At 43.5% G+C, this 17889-nt stretch overlaps 1 protein-coding gene and 1 long non-coding RNA gene across 3 annotated transcripts in view; one reads left to right on the top strand and one right to left on the bottom strand.

Moving 5' to 3' along the window:
• LOC145342026 (matrix metalloproteinase-15-like) overlaps positions 1–17889 on the bottom strand; it is a 194474-nt gene that overhangs the window by 16560 nt on the left and 160025 nt on the right. For both annotated transcript variants that reach the window (XM_080187171.1, XM_080187169.1), the window contains exons 3-7: positions 16743–16865; positions 16190–16497; positions 14571–14732; positions 13421–13641; positions 12627–12765 (exon numbers count right to left, since the gene is read on the bottom strand). In XM_080187171.1, coding sequence (XP_080043297.1) covers positions 12627–12765; positions 13421–13641; positions 14571–14732; positions 16190–16497; positions 16743–16865 — 953 coding nt within the window. The remainder of the gene's footprint in view (positions 1–12626; positions 12766–13420; positions 13642–14570; positions 14733–16189; positions 16498–16742; positions 16866–17889) is intronic.
• LOC145342027 (uncharacterized) overlaps positions 1–17889 on the top strand; it is a 28463-nt gene that overhangs the window by 6526 nt on the left and 4048 nt on the right. The window contains exon 2 of the long non-coding RNA XR_013886490.1: positions 6231–6335. This is a non-coding gene — a long non-coding RNA (uncharacterized LOC145342027). The remainder of the gene's footprint in view (positions 1–6230; positions 6336–17889) is intronic.

The raw sequence follows: 17889 nt of genomic DNA, 5'->3' as shown, positions 1-17889 counted from the left end.
CCAATCAGCTGCTATAACAAGACATCCAGCTACCTCAGGATAGCTCACAATATAAACAAAGTGAATCAGCAGGAGATAAATCAAAACCTTGAGCATCCTGCAAAGTGTTGACCTCATTACTGAAAAGGGTGAAATATTCACCCAATTCCCGACAAGGGGATCAGGAGTTATGGGAAAAGGCAGGAGAATGGGGATGAGAAAAATATCAGCCGTGATTGAATAGTGGAGCAGACTCGATGGGCTGAATAGCCTAATTCTGCTCCTATGTCTTATGTTCTCAAATTGCTCACAATAACGAACATTTAAGTCAAAGTTGATACCGGGCAAAATGTAATGTTTTGCAGAAACTATTGCGGAAGAAAATTGAGCTATGCGCTGCAGTCAATTCCACAACAAAGTGAACCTCGTTGCATATGGTGGACACACCATGTACACAGAAGACATAGCCTCTGGACAGCATACAGAGCAAGTTTCAATTCCACATAGTTGACCAGGATGTTAAACAATTGCTGGGTCTCCATGAAAGCATTGCACTAGGATTAATCCACCATGGACCAGGCATGCATTCTTTACAGCAACAAGCTCCAGAGTTGCTGGAAGATACGGAACTGTTTGACTGTGATGTTATTGGGAATCTGTCTATCGTGTATCACATAAGGCTGGAAGACTCGGTGTCACCCACTGTTTGTACTTTAAAGAGTACCTTTTGCCTTAAAACAGAAGATAACATATGCACTCAACAGAACGACAAGACTGGGTGGTATAGCCCCCATAGATGAGGCCACTGTAATGGCTTCAGTAAGACCCAGGAGGGTTGGCTCCTCGAGTATAAGCTCCCTGATTGAAGTCATAATGTCTGCCCAATCAGGGAGCCTCACCTATATATAAGGACCTGAAGCACTCTAGGGGTGTAATGGAGTTTGTACATAAAGGAAATCTGGTGAAGAGCTACTTTCCTCTAAGGAATTAATTTTGGAAGAGCTGAAAGCTCTGTGAATGGATCTCTGTGATGGTAGCTACAGTGAAGAAAGATAACACAGTCAGAATCTGTATCGACCCAATTCACCTTGACAAAGCACTTCTGAGACCTCACCATCCAATGAAGAGATGGATCAGGTCATAGCTGTTGAGTCTAATGTCAAGGTCTTCAGTATCCTGGGTGCAAAATGTAGATTTTGGCAAATGCTGCTTGGTGTAGAATACTCAAAGCTTATGATGTTCATGTCTCAAGTAGGCAGATACAGATTACTGCATATGTCCTACGGCATTTCTACTGGTAGTGAGGTCTTCCAAAGGCCCACAGAACAGCTCTTCAAAGGGCAACCACCTTTGAAATCATCACTGATTACTTCCTAATTTGGTGGTGCATATTGAGGAACATGTTAAATGTCTGAGTTTGGTCCTTGATACAATCAGAATCATGCAGTTGAAGCTCAACCTTGCCAAATGCAAATTCAGAGTCAGCGAGGTCCCATATGTAGGCCACTTGCTGAATGCTGATGGCATAAAACCAGACCAAGACAAAACAAAGGCTCTATGGCAGATGTCCACTCCTGTTGACAAACATGTGCTCCAGCATTTCCTCAGCATGACAAATTACCTATCAAAATTCATTCCTTGCTATAGTGAAGTGACTGTATCCCTGCACCAACTTAGCCACCATGATGCAGAATGGTGTTGGCAGGTTCCACAACAGTGCATTCAACTCAAAGACCTGCTTTCAGCTCCTCCAGTGCTACAGTACTTCAATGTCCAAACACCTATTCTGTTATTAGCAGATGTGTCTCGGCATATATTTGGAGTAGTGTGCATCCAGAGTGACAGACTAGTGGTTTTTGCATCAATGACACTGAAACTCGCTACGCCCAGATCGAGAAAGAGCTCTGCGACCTTGTTTTTACCTGTTCATGAGTTCATTTACTGCTTCCCTGCTACCATTGAAAATGATCACCAACTGCTCATCACCATCCTAAAAAGGTCCTCCATACTGCATCAACACACCTGCAGAGAATGATGCTCAAGGTCCAATGATACAACTTCAGTATGATCAACAAACAAAACTGTACTTAGCAGATATTCTTTCCAGCTCATCTACCCATCATTCAGCATGAGGAGGACACTGACATTATGACAGTCCAAGTGCTGTCGTCACAGAGAACCCTGCAAATGGACCACATAGAACCAAAGGAGAGCGACAGCACAGAGGAAGTCATTCAGCCCATCTTGTCCATGCCAACCCAAGACATAGATAAGCTGCAGAGCTAGGCCGAGAGGTGGCAAATGAAGTTTAATACGGAAAAGTGTAAGGTGATTCACTTTGGTAAGAGTAACAGGAGTACAGAATATAGGGCTAATGGAAGGACTCTTAGTAGTGTTGATGAGCAGAGGGATCTCGGGGTACATGTGCATAGCTCCCTGAAAGTTGGCACCCAGGTTGTTAAGAAGGCGTATGGTGCGTTAGCTTTTATTGGTAGAGGGATTGAATTTCGGAGCCGTGAGGTCATGTTACAACTGTACAAAACTCTGGTGTGGCCACACTTGGAGTACTGCGTACAGTTCTGGTCGCCGCATTATAAGAAAGATGTGGAGGCATTGGAAAGGGTGCAGAGGAGGTTTACCAGGATGTTGCCTGGTATGGTGGGAAGGTCTTATGAGGAAAGGCTGAGGGACTTGAGGTTATTTTCATTAGAGAGAAGAAGGTTACAAGGTGACCTAATTGAGGCATACAAGATGATCAAAGGATTAGATAGGGTGGACAGTGAGAGCCTTTTTCCTCAGATGGTGATGGCTAACATGAAGGGACATAGCTTTAAATTAAGGGGTGGTAGTTATAGGACGGATGTCAGAGGTAGGTTCTTTACTCAGAGGGTAGTAAGGGTGTTGAATGCCCTGCCTGCAGCAGTTGTGGACTCGCCAGCTTTAAGGGCATTCAAATAGTCAGTGGATAGGCATATGGATAATATTGGAATAGTTTAGGTTAGAGGGTCATTAGATTGGTTCCACTGGTCGGCGCAACATCAAGGGCTGAAGGGCCTGTACTGCGCTGTAGTGTTCTATGTTCTAAGAACACCCAGGTGCTCTTTCTAATCTCATCTTCCTGCACCTAGCGCATAGCCATGTAGCTTACAACACTTAAGGTGCAGATCCAGGTACATTTTCCCGGCCTCCACCATCAACTTGGGTGGCGAATTCCAGACATCTACCATTCTCTACATAAAAAGTTCGTCTTAAGTCCCCTCTACACCTTCTACCACTTATCTTGAATCTATGATGCCTGGTTCTAGAATTCTCCACCAAGGGAAATAATTTCATCCTGTCCACTCTATCTCTTGTCCTCATAATACTGCACATCTCTATCAAGTCATCCCTCAGCCTTCTTTGCGCCAAGGAAAATAACCCCAATCCATGTACAAGCAACTCCATGAAATGATGGCCTGTAATGACAGAATAACTTCCCTATGAGCTCCACACTTTTTATGCCATGAGAGAGGAGTTAACAGTGCAAGATAGATTGATACAGAAATAATACACCCAGCAGCTCCCCCAGTGGGACCTCGGGATTGATGTGACAACTTAAACAATGTACTGGCCATCAACGTATGGCGAGGTGTCCAAGTATCCACTGTGCAATGTGCATAAGCCTCACTAAACTAAAGAATCATTGCACCTCATGAGATTCCAGGCCTACTGTGGTCCTTCACTATAGTAGATGCATTTGACTGGAATAGGAAACAGCACCTGGTCCATGTTGATTCATTCTTAGGGTGGTGTGAAGTTGATTACTTACCTGATATGGAGAACATTATAGTAATCAGTGAGCTGAAGAGACACTTCATCGTGCATGGTGTTCCATGATGGCTAATGGCAGATAATGCCAAGCAGTTTGTGTGCAAGGAGTTCAAAGACTTTGCAGTCACCGGGAACTTTGAAATTGTTACAAGCAGTCCCCTTTATCCACGATCGAATGCTTTGGTGGGGTGTGCAGTACATTTAGCAAAGCACCTCCTCAAAAAGTGCCCCTGTGATAACTCAAACATTTACACTGCATTGATTAATCTGTGCAGCCTGCCAAGGGAGGTGTACCCTCACCAGCACAGATAATGTTCTCCAAATGCACCAGGACCATGATCCCTGCTGCCAATACCCTGCTACAGCCTAAATTGGAAACAAATTTTAAGGAAGCCTTTATGAAACGATAACAAAGACGGGAGGGCTACCATGATCACATTACCCACAAGCTCCAGACTCCAGAGTGGGCCAGACAGTCAGAATGCAAACTATGAAGGGTTATGACAAATTGGCTATTGTGCATACAGTCATGCCCACCAACCCAGAAGCTATACATGGTTACGTTAGATGGTGCCATGTATGGAACCGGCGCCATCTGCTTTAGGTACCTGAATTAGCCCCAGTAAATGCCACAGAGGTTGACACACTGAGGGCCTGATTTTACCATTTTTCTGGGCGCAAGTCAGATCTGACTTGGAAATCTGCTTTCAGGCATCCCCATACGCACTCAGCCTGAAAAAAAAGTCAAGAGTCTGGATCGCACTGTGGGCGGAACAATTGGAGTTCTGCACTGCACAGTTAAAAAGAAATTTGAAAAAGCGCGCCCATGTCAGATTGCTCCTGAGCTGCCGCAAGTAGAGAAAGCAGCCCAGGAGCGAAAAGTGGGTGTGATGTCCTCACAGACATCACTGTCCTCCTTATCCACCCAAACCCCCTGCAACCCAGGCTGATCGCGACCCCCTGCCCCCTTCCCCTCCATCAATTGCCCACAGAGTAGCAGTGGACATCCCAGAGATCCACCTGGCCTCCCACCCCCACCAAAGATACATCTTAGCCGTCTCCTTCCTCCCCACCCCCAGGGAATGATCTGGCCTCGGCCCCGCCCCACCCCTGAGGTGCATCTGGTCTCCTTCCCACGCCCCCCACACCCCTCACCACCAGGCCCCCCGCCCAACCAGACAACGATGGGGCCTCCCTCCTCCCTCATCAGAGAATGATCTGACCCTCCTCCCCACCACCACCACCACTGATCTGAGCCAGAGAGCTGTTGGAAGTGCTGAACTCGCCTCTTCAGCAGCTGGAGCACTCGAACCAGACTTTTATTCAGCACGTCCATTTCGGCATGATTCTGGATTAGCGAATGCGGTGGTAAAAGGGGAAATGCTGATAAAGTTGGGTGGGCATTCATTCAATTGAAATGCATGCAAATGCATTTAAATCGCCGTTGTGCCCGTTTCGGGCGCGAATTGGATCGTGGCCATTCCTGGGTCTTGGTAAAATGGCCATCTGCGTGGTCGCAGGTTGCATTAATGACCTCACACCCAACTTTTATCACAGATTTTCGTGGGCAGAGTTTGCAGTCTATGCCTCTCATGCCAGCTGAGATGGAGGCCCTTCCTTCTACCAATGCAACAAGCCCTGCAGCCCACCCCGGCTCGCCTGGTGCTATCCACCATGTGGACAATAAGTTGATATTTAAAATTTGGTTTTGGAGAATAGGAACAGATTTTACAGATAAGTACTTTTGCTGCAGAATCCCAATTCTTCAACACACGCAGTGCAACCTCTTTAAATGGTACGAAAATAAACTGAATCCCATCTACTCGGTATAGTATTTAAGTCTTTCCTGAACTAAGACTCACAATATTGTTTGCTGAGCTTATATACAATGCTACTATTCGTGACTGCTATTCGTTGACTTCAAAAGATTTACTGTTTATCATTTTCAGTATTAGAGATTTTGACAAGAGATTACTTTGAACCTATGAAACTGCCAAGCCCTGTTCTCCTTCCACAGCTTGCCTCTGTCCAATTTTGGATTTGGCAAAGGACAACAGCCCTATCAATGTGCTGTGTAGTTTCACTCACAGTATGTGTGCTTGTAAGGAAATGGAATCTGTAAACAACCTTCTGGGAGTGCTCATGTGATACAGAGGGTGCCTCACCCACAACTGTTCTGTTCTTATGCCTGGGAAATGTGTATATTCAGTCCACCCTCTCCGCAAAATGATGTTTCATCCTGTCAGGAAACAATGGTAAATTATACAACAAACATATATTTTCCTTTACTTTACACCAAAACCTCCTGAAATAGCAGATAAGAACCCCTGCTGCTTCCTACCTATGAAAGAGTCTGTTGTTAGATAAATACAGAAAAGATTTTTTTATACTGTTTGCATTGTTGATTTGTTTCCAGCTCTGTCCTCTTATCTGCTCTGCAGGGCTCACAGAGGAAAGGGGACACAAACATATAGGGAGAAATGTTACTGCCTCCTGCCAGGTGGAAACCAGACTGTGAAACTGGAGTAGATGAAGTATCAACACAAGTATGCATTTATGTGCACATTTAACACAAACAATCCAGGCTGCATCACAGAAGCAACAGAAAACAAAACTTGACACCAATCCAAGTGAGGAGATATTAGAGCCGATGATCAAAATTTGGTCAAAAAGATAGATTTTAAGGAGTGTCTTAAAGAAAGACGAACAGGTATAGGCCAAAGCAACTGCAGGTATGACATTGATAGGGGAGTGATGGAATTTGAGAATGCATAAAAGATCAGAATTGGGGGAAAAGTAAAAAGAAGTATAAAACCGGGAGGACTACCTGACATTGATCTAGGCACCAGAAACAAAAAAGATACGCCCTGCCCCTTCGACCCTGAAAAGTCCTCCTCACAAACATCTGAGGACATGCACCAAACTTGGGACACACTAGTCAAGCAACAGTCTGATGTAGATATACTCACCAAGTCACATCTTACAGCCATTTTCCCAGACTCCTCCATCACCATTCCTGAGTATGTCCTGTTCTATCAACAGGACAGACCCACCAGAGATGGAGGCAGAGTGATATACAGTGAGGAGCAAGAGGTCCTGGAAGTCCTCAACATTGACTCTGCATCTCATGAAGACTTATGGCATCAGGTCAGAAATGGGCAAGGAAACCTCTTGCCGATTACTAAATGCTGTCCTCTCTCAGCTGATAAATCAATATTCCTCTATGTTGAGCACCATTTGGAAGAAGCAGTGAGGGTAGCAAAGGCACAGAGTAAACTCTAGGTGGAGGAGAACAGGATGAGATAACAAGGAACACTAGGAACTACTACTACATCAGGAATTTGGTATGGATGGGAATTTGGTGAAAGAGGGGGAAGAACTGTTTCTTTTTGTGCCATTTTTCAGCCTCCATTAGCTGGTGAGTGTTCTCCTTTTGCTTCCAAGCTAACAGACTTACTAATACTTCAGCTGTGCAAATTAATAACTAATTGAGTAACAAAATAAATAAGGTTAGACAGGCATGGCAAATATGGTATTGTGGCGTGACTGCAACGTATAGGAATCTGTGGAATGCATTACAGTCCTGGGAAATCACGTAACCAGACAACTATGGAAGTGTTTGTAGCTTGAGCAACTTTGGATCTGAGTTGCTGAGTTGGACTCTGAGTTGCACACACTGTGTTTCATGAGGTAGGCGAGAGTTACCTGGACATTTTGTTCCAGTTGGCAGACCAGAACTCTTAGGTTAGGTAGAATTGGTCAAAAGTAAAGGACAAGAGGCTGTAACTGTGTGGAGGAGGGGTTTAAATTTATGGGGCACTGGCACCAATACTTGGGCAACAGAGTGTTGTTCTGTTGGGATGGATTCTACTGAAGTAGGTCAGGGGCCAATGTCCTGGCAAATCAGGCATGGGTATACAGCTGGCGTTGGAAGAGTCTCAGCCTTTGACTATGACCAACAAGTACAAGGTGTTTACTTACTCTGAGAATGAGGAGAAGGACTTCAGGGTAGATAACCAAATTCACCATGGTATGATGGTGTAGGATGCCAATTGTGAGGGAGCAGAAAAAAGATGGTAGTCTTGGGGACAGTATAGTCAGGGGATGGGCGCTGTTCTATTCAGCTGCAAACAGAACTCCGAAGGTTATGCTACCTAGTTGGTGCCAGGGTTAAGTACAACTCCATGTGGCTGGAGATGAACTCAGAGTGGGAGTGGTATGGTCCAGCTATCATGATCTACATAGGAGCTGGTTACTTAGATAAAACTAGGAATGATGTTCTGCTGAGAATTTGAAAAGTTGGTATCACAATGTAATCATCTCTAGATTGTCACCTAAGCTACATGCTAACTGGTTTAGGGTCAAGCAGATTAGAGAGTTAAAGGTGAGACTGAAAGGGTGGTGTAGGAAGAAGGAGTTTAAATTCAAGAGGGCACTGGTACCAATACTTGGGAAAGAGAGAGTTGTTCTGTTGGGATGGGTTCTTCTAAAGTAAGACAGGGGCCAGTGTCCTGACAAATCATTTAACTAAGGCTGTGGAGAGATCTTTAACAGCAGAAGGGTATGGAGGAAGAATTTGGGTGAAGGGGGATTTAAAAATCCAGAGGGAAAAGTCAAGGTGACAGAACAATGTAGCAGTTTGGGTAAAAATAAGCAGACAGGAACAAGAAGGTACAGAAACAGTAACTGTCCATCAGTGGGTAAGGTCCATGTAGGGAATCATAGTTAAAAAAAAATGAAAACACGTTTTTCTGAACGTGCAAAGCAGTAAACTAGATCAACTAATGGCACAAATAGATCTAATTACATAAGAACATAAGAACATAAGAAATAGGAGCAGGAGTAGGCCATCTAGCCCTTCGAGCCTGCCCCGCCATTCAATAAGATCATGGCTGATCTGTCGTGGCTCAGTTCCACGTTCCCGCCCTCTCCCCATAACCCTTAATCCCCTCGCTTATCAAAAACCCATCAACCCGCGTCTTAAAAATATTTAGCGAGGCAGCCTCCACCACCTCAACGGGCAGAGAATTCCAGAGATTCACCACCCTTTGAGTGAAGAAGTTCCTCCTCAACTCCATTCTAAACCGCCCCCCCTTTATCTTGAGGCTGTGCCCCCTAGACCTACTGTCCTTTCTGAGCGGGAAGAGTCTCTCCACCTCTATCCTATCCATCCCATTCATCATCTTATATGTCTCAATGAGATCTCCCCTCATTCTTCTAAACTCTAATGAGTACAAGCCTAGTTTATTCAGCCTCTCCTCGTAGCTCAACCCCCTCAACTCTGGTATCAGCCTAGTAAACCTCCTCTGCACTCCCCCCAAGGCCAAAATATCCTTGCGTAAGTACGGCAACCAAAACTGCACACAGTACTCCAGCTGTGGCCTCACCAATGCCCTATACAGCTGCAGCAAGACCTCCCCACTTTTATATTCAATCCCCCTCGCTATGAAGGCCAGCATCCCATTAGCCTTCCTGACCACCTGCTGCACCTGCAGGCTGGGTTTTTGCGACTCATGCACAAGGACCCCGAGGTCCCTCTGCACCGTCGCCTGCTGCAGTTTTTCGCCACGTAAGTAATAGTCCTTCCTACCATTATTCCTACCAAAGTGGACCACCTCGCACTTGCCAACATTAAATTCCATTTGCAGTTCCTGGCCCATTCGCCCAGCCTATCTAGATCCTTCTGCAGACTCTCCACACCCTCCGCGCAATTTGCCATTCCACCAATCTTGGTGTCATCAGCAAATTTTGACACCATACACATGGTTCCCTCCTCCAGATCATCTATATAAATGGTAAATAGCTGAGGCCCCAGCACCGACCCCTGGGGCACTCCACTAGTCACCAACCGCCAATCCGAATAGCACCCATTAACCCCCACTCTCTGCCTCCTATTTGACAACCAATCCTCTATCCACGCTAACACCCTACCCCCAACTCCATGCCCCCTTACCTTCTGCAATAACCTCTTGTGAGGTACCTTGTCAAACGCCTTCTGAAAATCAAGAAAGACCACATCCACCGGCTCTCCTCTATCCACCACCCTAGACACATCCTCATAGAACTCCAATAAATTCGTCAGACACGACTTCCCCTTAACGAAACCGTGCTGCGTCTGCTCTATCAAGCAACTCCCCTCAAGATTCCTCGCTATTTCCTCCTTGATGACGGATTCTAACATTTTACCTACAACAGATGTTAAACTAATCGGCCTATAATTCCCTGCCTTTTGCCTGGCACCCTTCTTAAACAATGGCGTAACATTAGCCGTTTTCCAATCTTCCGGCACTTTCCCGGAATCCAGCGACGTTTGGAAAATAACCACCAAGGCATCCACTATCACCTCTGCCATTTCTTTCAGAACCCTCGGATGCATTCCATCCGGTCCTGGGGACTTGTCCACAATCAGTCCCTCCAGTCTGTCGAGCATTACCATTATGAAGGTTTGGTTACAAGGTGACCAAGACTGGGAAATAAATATCCCAGGGTATACAGTGTTTTGAAAAGAAAAGCAGAATGACAAAGGAGGAAGGGTTGCCTGATACTCAAGAATGACATAAGGACAATAGTGAGAAAGGATATTGGCTCAGAAAATCAAGAAGTAGAATCAGGATGGGTGGAGATTAAGAATATCAAGAGTCAGAAAACACTGGAATTATTCTATTGGACTGAACCTTAAACAGAAAATTATTAAAGTGAGTCATAAAGGCAATGACAAATTTAATCTTCATATAGACTAAAGTTAAAGTTTATTTATTAGTCACAAGTAAGACTTACATTAACACTGCAATGAAGTTACTGTGAAATTCCCCTAGTTGTCACAGTCCAGCACCTGTTCGGGTCAATGCACACATTGACCAGCACATCTTTCAAAATGTGGGAGGAAACCAGAGCAAACCCACACAGACACAGGGAGAACGTGTAAACTCCACAAGTTTAGCGACCCAATACGGGAAGCGAACCCGGGTCCCTAGTGCTGTGAAGCAGTGTGCTAACCATTGTGCGACCCTGCTGCCCCAGACCAATCAAATTGGAAAAGGTGGTAAGAAGATGTGTTTGTAGAATGTTTCGGTGACAATTTCCTGGAGCAATTCATTGTGGAACTAATTAGGGATAAAGTTAGTTCAGATCCAGAATCGTATAAAGAGGCAGGATCAATTAGCAAAGTAAAAGGTCTATTTGAAACTAGTGACCATAATGCAACTGAATTCCATATTAAGTTTGAAAGCGATATATAGAAAGCAGAATCTTAACTTAAACAAAGCCAATTACATAGATATGAGGGGAGAACTGATGAAGATTGAATGAGTTAATAGACAAAGTGGGCGATTCTCCCAAAAGAATTCCAAGTGCTGAATTCACAGGAAAAGTGGTATAATTCATGTTTGTTTTATCAGTGTGAGTTCAGGCTTGAATCTCCCATATTCTGTGCAATGCAAAGATCACAAACGTGACTATTATTAAAAGCTCAGTGGGCGGAGCCTATTCATGCCACAGTCTGACAGTTCTGGAACTCTGCGCATGCGCAGTGGCCCTGAACTGTCAGCATCCTGTTTGCCGGCTAACCAGCCCTGGACCCCCGCAGTGCTGCCCCTCCAGCACCCCTCCCCACCACAGCCTGACTGCGGCCCCTATAAAGCACTCCCAGGCCACACACCCCCAGGCGCGCCCCAATCTCCAGCACTCTCCCCACCCAGCACTGATGTTCCCCTCCCACGGGAGGCAGACTGCACCCCCAGCAGAGCCCCTCCCATGGGAGACAGATCCCCCCTCCCTCACACCCTACAGCCCATCCTGATTGCTGGCCTCCGTCCAGCCCCAATCGATCTAAATGGTAGAGTTGCAGCAGGTCCCCCCACCCCCACCGAGCGCCCCCTAGGATCCGTTCCCAGCTGGCCCTACCCCTAAACTCTGCACAAATAGATCCTGCCCCCTTGACACTGCCTGATGCCCACGGGGCATGGGCACTTTGCCCTTGGGAAGTGCCAGGGGCAAGGCTGGCACTGGCAGACTGCCCATGCCCAGGGGTCTAGTGGAGGTCACCTGGAACTGCAGATGGATCAGAACAGGAGCACTATCCCTGCCCCTCCTGGCACTGAAAAAAGGATAAAAATCATCTTGAACTGCTTTTTGAGTGGTCTCGTTAAAGATTGTTGGATAGGCTGCTCTATGCTGGTGCAGATTGGCACAGCATGTGCTTTGCATATTCCCAACAATTTGTAACAGAGAAAATGGCCTAATACCTAAAATAGTCCAGTGCACCATATATGCTAAAAGTATTAACTTTGAGAAATATATGCAAATTATTACAAATGCAGATTTCCTGTGATACCAGTTCCCAGCCCTGCTACTGCTCAAATTGAATAATCAAATTTATATTTCAGTGCAGTTTTATAAGAGTTAAATCAATATTATATTCATGTACAAGTTGGTTATATGCACATTTATCTTAAGATTGTTATTTATCTGGTACTAATGCCTCCTTCAAAGACAGCTACAAATTCTTTGCCAATAAGGGGATGAGAAATAGATATTAGCCGTCAGCCCATGGCTAGTGAAGATTTTTGGCAACTTCTGCGGTTGACGTTCCATGGCTTCTTCTCTATGTTGCAAAACAACCTGCTTTTATGGAGCACACGGCTTGGAGCAACACCTTGTATTTATACTGTTTTGACACTGATGGTAGCACAACTGAAAACAATCGCCTCCTAATATACATTGGATATTAATCTGTACACCAAACAATGATGATCCAAAAGATACAACTGATGTTTCAGTCTCATTCCCCTTTCTATAGTGAACATCATCTGCCTAAGTTCATAAGATCCTGTCCTTACCTTTAAAAAATACGAACTTTCCATCATGTCGTTCATATGCTGCATCAATATTGGATGGCAGTCCTCTCCAAAAATGGCCAATAGGCATTGGGTAGTTTTCCAGTACTCGGTTATTTCGAACCCTCCAGAACCAGAGTCCCTATTTGGACAAGAGAGTAAATTGAGGTCACAAAGACAAAATTATTGATCTGTACAAGCTCAAAATCCCTCACTAATATGTAAATCTGAGATTCATCTTTATAACTCTGTCTGATCATCAAAACTAAAAGCCTTAACATTGTAGCATAACTTATGTACTACAATGGATCAGTGTGCGGTGATATTATTATAATCTTATGAATCAATACACTTTCAGTTAGTAATATCATTCTTTTGGGCAATAATAAGTGATTTAGTAACAAAGACAATATTACACACCCATTACAAACTGCTGTGGGCACCAAGCTGGCAATGTCCTTATTGCTTCCTCCAGTTGCTGGTGCTATTACAGAGTACTGTGGGTTGGGTAGAAAAAAGAAAACCCGACCCTGTTGCTGCCTCTCTGGTGCATTGTTAAGGGATACAGTTAGAATGACTCCACTTTGTTTGACATCACTTATTAGGAACAGTGACAGAAAAGCCAGTGGAACACAAATTAAATGTATTTTGAAACTCACCATTGCTAAAACTGCTTCAGGTTACTTGCCACTCTCTATTACATGTTCAATCTTAAGTTGATTACAATGTTGCTACACAGATCAATTGAGGAATGCATTACTGATAATTAAATAACAAAACCCAGTAACTCAACTTGCCTTAAATACAAACATTTCTCCCCGCAACATAGCTATACAATCAAAATTGCCATCACATATATTAGGACCATATTGGGTAGGCCCATCTGTTGTATTGGGATTGTCTGACTCAGGGTCCCTGGGAGCTGGCTTTCTCTCCGTAGGCGTTTTGGGTTTCCTTGGCCTCCGTGGTGTTACGGTTGGCAGTGAATTTGTGGGCTTGGGTTTGCTATCTGGTGGGCCTAGAAACAAAGCAGTGAACAGAAAAATGCAACAGTCAATGTATTATATACTTGGAGGAAAGAAGGGGAGGGAGGGATGGACAATTACACCAAGTAACCAAACTCGCAAAGGGTGAGATGGATGTCTATTAATTATATGAAAGACAATCGACATGATACATTAACTCTGTGTTTCTTTCTCTACTTATGCTGCCAGACCTGCTGAGTGCTTCTATTTTTATTTCAAATTTACAGCATCTGGTTTTGATCTATTATTTGTAGCAGGTCTCTTGGGGGTCAATGGTTAAATAGATGTTATGCTGTGGTAGTCAATCATAAAGACCCCAAAGTCCCAGGTTCAATTGCTGCTCTGTGCTGAGCCGGATAATCTCAGTTAGAATGAGAACATTGAAATTGGCCTCTGTGCTTCCAAACCAGAAGAGGAAAAGAACTGAAAATAACCAAGGTTCCCACAGAAAAAAATCATGGTATAAATATCAGAGGTGGGACATTGTTAGACCCAGTGATCAGCTCATATCAATAGCAGATATTTGGATGAATCCACAAAGCTGCCAGCCAACAATTGTAGAACCACATTTCAGAATGAGACAAGCTTTCAGAAAAGGTGTGACACCTGTGACTGAATCAAAAGTCATGGCTCAATGAAAGTATAAACCAAACACAAATTAGAGCTGCTCTAGTGTTCATCTTTGCTGTATATTGTACTAGGAATACGTCCTCAGAATGTAACTACTCATGTCAACACTCTTTTCCGCTTGCAATAAGTTATAGTTGGGTGTTGCTACAATATACAAATGGGCATAAGAGTTACCTTCTATGAAATACCTTTAAACCATGAACAGAGCTTGAAATTATAAATGAACTTCATCTCAAATTATAAAAATAGACAATAAATAAAATGATATCCCTCATAAGCCCAATAAGCCCACCATAAATCTGCTGGATCCCCCTAAGGTCATCTTCTGGAAGCTCAAATTTCTCTGTTTCCATCCACTGGTAAAAAGGTGCCATGATGGCATTTGGATTGTTAGAATGTTCTAGGCCCAGAGCATGGCCTAGCTCGTGTACTGCCACCAGAAACAGGTCATTCCCTGTGGATAAAAACAATAGATCTGAATCAAAACTAGTTAAAGGATAACAATCTAAAGTAATCCATAAAACCAATGTAAGATACTCCTTTTACTCCATATCAGATAGCAGAACATGACCAAAGGATAGAAAGCAGAGGAAAATGCTATGATACTGATTAGCAGTGTATCAATGATGGCATTGGAATCAGCATAATATATTCTTCAAAGGCTCAGCTGAAACAATGCATTGATCACACTGGCCTCCATTAAATGCCCAACAATATAAACACAGGACTGTTTATTCAAAAAATTGCCAGCCTGGAGCAGGAGAATTGGTGCAATGTTACATACACTCAAGAAGTGGCCATTTGTCAAAGATAATTCATTTATTCCCCCTCTCACAAACCTCTTCAAATGAATTTAATAAGTATGCTACACATACTTCAGAATACACTCTGATAAAATCACTCTCCTTTGAAGAGATGAGGTCAAAGCAGACAGTGACTGTCATCTGAGTGAAAGTAGTTAGATATTAAATCAATGCCTGGCAACACAAGATCAAATTTCCTTTGTGCATTAGAGCTTTGGCATGTACTGATTTTGAGTTAACGTAATTGGTATAGTTATATATTTCTGATAGGTGTTAATTTTTGTTTGATCATTAAGCTTCAAAAATTAAAACAGAACATGCTGGACTTCATTTTGTTGCCTCTCAAGGATGAACATGTCAGCTCAGCAAGCCACTTCCAAAGGCAAGCTTAAAAGATATAAAAATGAATTATAATCTTTCTGCCAGAGTTCAGAACATTGAAATTAAGCATCTCTAATATTGTCACAAGTGATAGTGCACTGGAAGTCAAACATAGAGAGGCAAGGTGCCAGTTTTTACCCATGGTAAGATCCTATTCTCAACTGTGATGGGAGCTAACTGAGCAGATGCTCATGAGCTATCTTTGAGAGTAGTACATTGCCAGACATGTGGCTGAAAAGGTCTTTAGGTCAGATATCAAAATTCTTAATGCATGAGTAACAATTTCAGCAGTTACAGGACGAGTACAGCGCTTAGTGTTCTCCAGGGCTAACCTTGAAAGAGTAAATGGATCTTGCCATTGTCAAACGTGAACTATTTTCATTTAATTTAGTAGTTTACTGAGACTTCAAGGCAATACAGCAAACTAGAGTTGATAACATCAGGTTTAAATGGAGGAGAGTGGTTGGACTGGCCCTGTTAATGATGGACACTGATATAGAGGTTATATAGAATGCAGGGGCAAGAGGTTGTCCATGAATATAGGTAAGAGAACCTATACAGAAGATTCAGAGAGGACAAGAGGGACAATTAATTCAAAATGGAGATCGAAATCATTGAGATTCAGGAGTCATTTAACTCAGGGAAGAAAGGATGATATAATCTCAAGCTGGTTTACTGATCACTCTTTCCTTTCATGTCTGAGAGATTAAACAAAAAAAGCTCTCACCCTGAAGATCAAGGTTATCCAGTGTCCAAGGTTCATCTGAATCAAAATGTGTGTCTCCACCCATTCCAGGCCCAGGGAAGTAGGCATGGGCTAAGAAGCCACCCTCCCCATCAAATGGGGAACTGTCTCCATGGAAACCAGACGCAAAGAAGACCATGATGTCTGCATTTTTTCTGCGGCCATATCGAATATCGTTGGAGGGAATTTCCTCAAACATTAATGGTGTTGCTTTCTGCCACACTGCAAAAGCCTTCCGGATGGCCTGGAGTGACTTATATTCTCCCACTTTGGGTGTATAGTTCTGGATACTGCATGAAGGAATAATAACAGCATTAATCAGGAGCCTCAAATCTTGGCATAGGTTTGGAAAAAGAAATTGTACTCATAATTTCAACTTAATAATGCGACGCCTCCTACTCAGATGAAACACAAAATTTTAGAAAGGGTTAATTATATAGACACCCACACATACATATAGATATCCAGACAAACAGAGCACATACTGTATTATAAGATTCGAATGAGGTTTTAAGATTTGGACTGAATTCCTTACCTGAATGTAATTCGTTCCCGGTTCCACTTTTGTCCTGTGAGGGCATACCGCTTGCGTCGCAGATTTGTCTTGATTTCTGTACCAAAGTTGTCAGGAACACCACAGCGGGGCTTCTTCATCCACCTGACAAAGGTTAATGAACAAAAAGTTAATGTAAAACCGACAGCCTGTCCTCATTATCAGCAATGCTGCTTGTTTGCTCAAGCTGCCCTGAACACATTTTCCTTTCCTAACTGCAGAGCCTTATCTGGACGTGCTCACAATGACAAGATTAAAGCTTTCTAGAAAAAACTGACAGCTAGATTTTCTGATAGTTGATAGTTAAATACATTGGATTGGATTTCTCTTAGGGCTGCATCTTCAATGGTCTGAATTCACTAGTGGAGAGTATAGGGACGGGACCTCCAGCTTATGCCCTGACTTATTTTCCTGGATTGGAGTTAATAAGGCGAGCAGTGTAGCTTTTCAACAGGATTGCTACCACAAAGAGGGAGCCCACATCTGCATGGGTACAAAAGTCAGTAATGCTATACAGGATACTTGTTACAGCAAGTGTAGAAGAAGTGACATTAAAATAAACTGAATTCACCTGAAGAATTTTTTTTTCACTTTTAAGACAGACTGCACAGGACCCAAGGGGCCTCTGACAAGTTTTAAAAAGGCTTGAATAGAGGCGAATAAGTGCATTACGAAGCATTCTCCTTCCAATAATCTCCAGACCACGTTGGCTGGTGCTGACCCTGAGCTTGTTGTTTTGCTGATATTTAAATATGATAAAACAGTCAAGGATTACTTACAAAGATGATGGAGATGGGAGGGGTGGTTGAATGTTGAGAAATGGGGAAAAGCATGTGGCAGTACTGACAGAAGTTGAAACAGTGATAAGTCTTCCTGCCCAACTTCACTAATACTTTGCTATGGATAGTGCCCGATACTGTTGACCAATTTATACTACAATGTGCCACAGAATAGGCTGACTTTTTTATTCTTTTATGTGATTTGAGTATCACTGGTTAGGCCAGCATTTAATGCCTGTTCCTAACTGCCCTTCAGAATAATGATAGCTCTACAGGATCATTTAATGATTAGCACACTTCTGAGGCTGGGAACAGAAAGCACTTTGCACTGTACTTAGGCCATGGTATGC

The sequence above is a fragment of the Carcharhinus amblyrhynchos genome, chromosome 4, assembly GCF_965287045.1.
Source record: "Carcharhinus amblyrhynchos chromosome 4, sCarAmb.v2.hapA, whole genome shotgun sequence".
Taxonomy (NCBI): Eukaryota; Metazoa; Chordata; class Chondrichthyes; order Carcharhiniformes; family Carcharhinidae; genus Carcharhinus; species Carcharhinus amblyrhynchos.
Note: the sequence above shows the minus strand (reverse complement) of the source record. Positions and strands in the feature narration are given on the sequence as shown.